Raw genomic sequence first — 6,637 nt, 5'->3', positions numbered from 1 at the left:
GCGTGTTTCCTGTCTAGGTCAGGATTTGCTTTCTGGGCTCGAGGGCATCACATCACTGCAACCCCTTGAAAGTGCAGGGTCCACCAGTGGCACTTCCTCCCAAACCCTCTGTCAGGGAAGGATGGGACAGAGCCCCTCTCTCCCCCCCCCGGGGTTGTGCGTGTTTCCTGTCTAGGTCAGGATTTGCTTTCTGGGCTCGAGGGCATCACATCACTGCAACCCCTTGAAAGTGCAGGGTCCACCAGTGGCACTTCCTCCCAAACCCTCTGTCAGGGAAGGATGGGACAGAGCCCCTCTCTCAGGATGACCAAGAGTCATCGTCGTCGTTCCCCCCCCACACACACCTGGAACTGTCTCCGCAGGAGGGCAGAGGCACCTGCAGGGGGGGCTCTCCTCTCACGGTTCATGCAGGTCTTTCCCAAGGGTCATTGGGCAAAGCCACTTCTGCAGGCATGCTCCACGGACTGTGGTTTAATCTGTGACCAGTTACTCGGAGTGCCATCTAGGGGTTCAAGTACTGAGGAATCTCAGTGGTCTTTCCCAGAACTCTTCAGCACCACATTAAAATCTGATTGGGATGTTCCAAATGATTTGGTCCTATCCACTGAGTATCTTTTTGTCCCATCCGTCTTCCAGTCGGAGTTCGCCAGTCTGAAAATGTCCGTGGTGGTGCTGCTGACCTCTAAAGCAGCCCGGCCCAAGGCGCTCCTTTTTTTTTAATAAATATTTTTATTGGATTTTTATGCTTATTAGACAAACACACACATATATAGCATTACATACATCTTTTTCTTGGTACATCGCATTGACCATAAAAGAAGTGGCTTAGTTATACAAAATCCCATTTTTATACTCACTACTCTTAACCGTATCACCTATAACAATACACTATAGATTCATCTGCTGTTTTTTCCATTAATCACTTATATTTTTCCCTTCTAATTTACCAACACAATCATTCTAATCATATAATTTCTTCCAAAGGCTCAATTTTTAATTCCAAGATACCCAAGTATATTTTTCTGAAGCAAGTCATATAAGAAAGAATCCTATCCATTCATCTTATTATTGCTATTACTACTTCAATATGTTCTTATAATGGTATAGTCATATTCATAGCCATACTAATAAAATTCCTAAATAGTCTTATTTTCTCACAACTTTTTAAATATTACTCCTAAATTTCTTCCAACCATACATATAATAACTTATATACTGATATTAACAACATATCAATCATAAACAATCATTTTCCATTCTAAATTTTCAAAACAAACTTTCACCCACACCATTTTATTCATTCATACTTCCACCCCTCTTTTTCCCACAGTAGAGATATGACCGAATTCCCTCACAGAAAATAAAATATGTAGCTATAAACAATTCATTTAGTCCTGATAAATATTTTCAATATTGCCAGGGATAAAATTCATTTCCTTTTATAGCTTCAAAAGAAAATCAGGCCATCAATAATTCATTCAGAACTGACCTCTTTAAAATTCCCAACACCACTACTTCATCTCAATTAATTAATCAACTTAATCTCCTATGTTTCTCAATAACATTATATAAAACAATACACCTATAGATTCATCCCAACCATACTAATAGAAAATTATATAAACCCTATTTTCCACTCTAAACTATCAAAACGGTGGGGGGAGGGAGCCTCTGCCGCTGCCCCCCCCCGAGTGTTCAGGAGGGAGGATGTCGGGCGGGACTGGCGATCCCTTGCAGCGGAGCGAGTCCAGCCTAAGCCCTCCGAAGTGAGGGGAGTGACCTCGGCCCCACGGATTCTGCAACGGGTTGGGGGTGGTGTAGCTGAGCAGGTGGAAGTCTAGGAACGGGTGGGGACGATCTCATAGTCTTGACAGGCTTCTGGGCTTTGTTTGGTTTTAGCTGTGGTGTTGCTGTTTTTAGTTTGTCACCTGTGTTGGTTCTCAAATGTGGTAAGAAAAGTGAGCCCATCGTGTATCGAATTGTGGACCTGGCCTCCATGCAGACGGAAAGACGCGGGAAATAGGACTAAGCGACGCACATTTGCTGCTTCTCTGCAGCTGGGGGAGAACTCGCGTTCGGGAAATTTTATTATGATTGTAATTCTATAATAACTTATATAAGTTTAGTGTTATCATTCACTTTGCTTTCTGTATCATTACTGTTGCATTTATTTAGCGTGTTCTGACTACAGATTTGTTTGTGATTTCATTGGCCGTTTCCTGAGCCAGTGGCATTGGGAGAAGGCAGGGGCGGGGCGGGGGGAGCCACCGTCACCCCCTCCCCATGCTGCTGGCACTGTGGCAGGTGGTGGGCGAGGAGGGGGGCCAGGGCGGGAGCTTCCGCCAGACTGGAGCCCGCAGGGTGGCATAGCAGCCGTGCACGGGGGCAGCGGGAGCCTTCGCCCCCACCCCTCAGCCGCTGGACGGGCAGTTCTGCTGGCAGGCGGCTGCCCCAGTGGGCAAGGGGGGAAGAGTGGGATGGTCCCCTCCCCCGGAGGGCTTGCGGATGCCCAGTTATAGATATGATCCCTAAATAGATTGCTTCCTACCTGCTTGTGGCCTGGAAAAAAAGGCCCTTCGTAGTAAAAGGGACTTTCTCCTGAAATGTTTATGAGGTGCTTTTCCTCACAGGAAGCCAGGCATCTGGATGACAGGAGTTCTGCCATGAGGAGAGGCCAAGCTCTGGTGAAGAAGAAAGAGGAGTTGGAGTCATCCTTGTTGGAAGAGGCAAGTGTCCCCCCCCCCACCCGAGAACCGACCCCCTGACCCTGCAGTGCAGCATCGAGTCCGGAAGAGTGAGGTGGGGCTGGCCTGCCGAGGGACCTTCAGTCTGAGTGGAAGGAGCCCCCCAAAGCCGCCGGCGAGAGCACTGGCCTGCAAAAAGCCCGGCGGGCTGCTAGTCTCCCCCCCACTCCCCGGTGGGAAACCACGGGGGGGCGGGTGCTTGTCGCAGACTAGAAGAGCCTCTGCTCTCTGCCGCCTGGCCTGGAGAGGGGAGCGGGGTTGTGTCCTCTGACCGGGTTGCTCAGCTCTGTGTCCGAGCGAGGGGGCGTGAGGGGGCAGAGCACGCCTTCCCACCCTCCAGAATCCCAGCACTGCCTGTTCAGGGGCCCTGGCTGGAGCCGTGTACCTGCTTTGCTTGCCGTCCATCTTTGCCCCTGAGCAGGAAGTCGTGGCCTTGAGTGACTAGTAAGGAGAGCTTTCCCACCTTCTCTCCTGAAGCTCTCTGAGGAAGTGACGCTGAAGGGAACAGCATGCAAGAAGGTGGTGACCTTTGACCTCAGTGACTCTGAAGACTCGGGTGGTAGGGCAAACACCGAGGCGTTTCCCCACACAAGTAAGACTCTGGTTGCGCAAGTCCCACGGGTAGCATCACAGAGCCAACGGCCAAGGTCCGTCTGGAGTGTCTGGCCTGGCCTGGCCTGGCCTGGCGGGGGCCAGGGGTTTCCTCCTGTTGGGTTTCTCCTCCTACTTGGAACACATCACTAGAGCATCCGTTCTGCAGTGGGTGGCTAGAATTGTGGGTGGCTGCGGTGCTCCCTCTTTCCTTAATTCAGTGCTGCCCCCAGGGGCTCCAAGTGGCCTGGCAGCACGCTCCCTGTCTGCCTTTCGTTCTGCTCTTGTCTGTCTGTCTGTCTGTCCTCCTCCTCCTGCCATCCTGATGTGGCTGGGTGGGACAGGAGCGTCCGCCCCGTCAACAGGTTGGGTTGCTCAGCTCTGAACCCCCCATCCCGTGGGGGCGGTGTTCCTTCAGAGCGAGCCACGGAGTCCGGGCTTTGCTGAAGGGGCCTGGGGGATGGGCAGTCTCCCTCTGCCAGACAGAACAGCCCAGGAAGCGCCCTACTGTGGGATGTGAAGACTTGTGGGCACGTGAAACATCTGCCCCCTCCCTCCACGGGCCTGCGGGGCGAGTCCTCCTCTTTCTCTCTTCCCTGCAGTAGTTGACTTGAAAGCAGGCTTGCAGTTTCCCCAGAACGACCAGATCCACTACCTGACGGAGTCGCTGCAGCGGATTACCAGCGACCTGAATGGCGTCCTTGCCCTCCTGAGCACCTTCGGCAACCAGCAGCCGCCTCGCTTCCCTTCCGCCCAGGATGGCATTCCTCTTGCTGCCTACATCTCTCTGTCACGTGCCCACCCATCTGCCGGGACGCCTCTGGCTAACCAGTGGCCCTGGAGTCCCGGCTTGGGTTCCAGGCTGGCAGCACCTTCTGGCCAGGCTGTGGACAGCATGTTGGCAGAGAAGTGGCGCAAGTATTTCCCAGGTGAGACGCTGTGGGGCCTCTGGCTCACATGGCACCGTTCCAGAGCCCTTCCCCAGTTCCTCCTTCCTTTGGCCGTGAGAAGACCCTGGGCCCCACTGGTGACACGACTGAGAGGGGGAGAGGGGTGGAACGGCGGCGGTGATCAAGGAGCGGGACATTTATGAAGGCATGCCCGCGGATGTGCGGATGAGCGATTTCCCCTTTTAGCGGCTTTGTTGTGGCGACCACATCCGCTTGCCTGGAATGCCCAGAGTTTCAAAGTGTCGGCGGGCGGTCAGTCCGGAGAGCCTCGGGGCCTGAGATGCAGCTTGGGCGTCGTGTGTCCCCAGGGGCCCTGCCTCCCGTTGGCTTTCAGGGCCCCTTCTGTCACCCCTCGGAGGCTGTGGGCTTGGAATAAGCGGCAGGCTCCGTGACGAGAGGCTGAAAGGGGGTGGGGGCTTCTCCTCATACTCGGGCCGCACACCGGGGCGGGGGGGATGGGCACGGTGCTGGTGCAGGGAGGCTCTGCGTTGCACTCGGGGAGATGCCCACTCTGTGGTCTGTTCCAGGTGGGTTCCCGTTGCCCTTCAGCGGCTCTGGCTCTTTGGACGGCAAGCTGGGAGGTGCGGCATCCAGGTAAGGGCTCCTCTCTCGGCCCGTCGCTGACCAGGACAAAGGCTCACCCAGGCAGAGTGCCAGTGTGCTGATCCTTCTGGACCTCTCAGCGCCTTTCAGCACCCTCAGTTATGGTGTCCTTCGAGACCACCTTTCCAGGCTGGGATTGGGAGGCACCGCTTGGCAGGGGTTCAGGTCCCGCCTGGGTGGGGGCTGGTTTCAGAAGGTGGCCTGGGGGCAACTGCTGAGCCCCTTGGCCTCTGGGGCTCCTTCAAGGTCCCCTCTTGTCCTCCACGCCTTCTAACATCTACACGAAGCCGCTGGATGAGGTCGTCCGGAGGGCTGGGCTGTCCCTGGCATGCGGATGGTGCGCAGCTCCATCGCGCGCTTCCGGTGAATCCCAGGGAGACTGTAGGAATGCTGAACCAGCCCCTGGAGGCAGTTTGGGAGTGGGGGTGGGCCAGTGAACCGAAGCTTAATCCTGACCCTCAACGGGTGTGACTGGCGAGCAGGACTTTGGGTGTCACCCATTCTGGGTGGGGCTGCACTCCCCTCGGAGGAACGGGTCCGTAGTCTGGGGGGGGGTGCTCTTGGACGACCCAGGCCCTGCTGCTGGCTAAGCGGGGGGCAGCTGGGTCCAGCAGGAGGGCCTCTTCTGGCTTCGACTGGTTAGCCAGCAGCGGTCTTTCCTGGACAGATAAGCTCTGGCCGCTGTGGCATGTGCCCTGGCTGCATCTAGATCCGTTTACTGCAATGCCCTCTACGTGGGGCTGCCCTCGAAAAGCGTTCGGAAACTTCAGTTGGTACAGAATGCCGCTGCCGGGATGTTGACGGGAGTGGGTTGCAGGGACCATGTCACCAAGGCTCCCTCTCAGCTGTGGAGTCTTGTGAGCAAAAATCCTACTTTGTGAGCTCCTGGCATTCAAGTTGTGAGTGAGCGATGTGGCTACTACTGCATCAATGAGTTTGCTCTGGAGCCACCCTTCCTGAGCTAAGACAAAAATGTGTGAGCCGGAGGCTAAAAAACTGTGAGCTAGCTCACTCTCAGTCAGCTTGGGGGGAACACTACATGTCACTCCAGTCTTGGCCCACCCACACTGGCTTCCAGTTTGTTTCCAGGCACCATTCAAGGTGCTGGTCTTGACCGTCAGAGCCCCATAGGGTTTGGGACCAACATGCCTGAAGGACGGCCCAGTCCCTTAGGAACCTGCCCGACCACTCTGGTCCTCTTCAGAGCAGTGTTCCCTCTGAGCTGAGTTAGTGTGAGCTCCAGACTGATTCATGCAGCAGCAGCCAAATCGCTCGCTCACAACTTTAATGCCAGGAGCTCACAAAGGGGAATTTTTGCTCACAAGACTCCACAGGTTAGAGGGAGCGCTGCTCCAGAGGCCCTGGTTCGGGTGCCCCCACCTTCTGAGATTAGGCGAGTGGCACCCCCCCGGGGACGGGGCCCTCTCAGTTGCGGCACCAAAACTCTGGAACTCTGCCCCCCCCCCCCGGGAGATTCACCAGTCCCCTCCTGTGGCTGTCTTCCACCCGTGGGTGAGGACTTTTTCGTGTTGCTTGGTGTTCCCTCCGTGATTCCACCTTCCTCCCCAGTGTCTTGACTGTTATATTTATCTTTGGCTTTTATTTTAAGCTCTGGTTTTAAATTGTTTTATGTTGGTTTTAGTGGCTTTTGAGATTTTAATTTGTATGTTTTAATTGGTTAGCTACCTTGGTGGCCCTATGAGAGCAGAAAGGCAGGCTAGAAATCTAATTAATAATAATAATAATAAT

The 6,637-nt window shown here is 54.3% G+C and overlaps 1 protein-coding gene across 1 annotated transcript in view; it reads left to right on the top strand.

The window, feature by feature from the left end:
* CEP164 (centrosomal protein 164kDa) overlaps positions 1-6,637 on the top strand; it is a 113,883-nt gene that overhangs the window by 105,900 nt on the left and 1,346 nt on the right. The window contains 4 exon segments of the mRNA XM_015418777.1: positions 2,631-2,726; positions 3,222-3,336; positions 3,938-4,264; positions 4,813-4,879. Of these exon segments, the coding sequence (XP_015274263.1) occupies positions 2,631-2,726; positions 3,222-3,336; positions 3,938-4,264; positions 4,813-4,879 (605 nt within the window).

The sequence above is a fragment of the Gekko japonicus genome, unplaced genomic scaffold (assembly GCF_001447785.1).
Source record: "Gekko japonicus isolate JY-2015 unplaced genomic scaffold, Gekko_japonicus_V1.1 scaffold1138, whole genome shotgun sequence".
Lineage (NCBI taxonomy): Eukaryota > Metazoa > Chordata > Lepidosauria > Squamata > Gekkonidae > Gekko > Gekko japonicus.
This window is presented reverse-complemented; position numbering and strand designations above follow the sequence as displayed.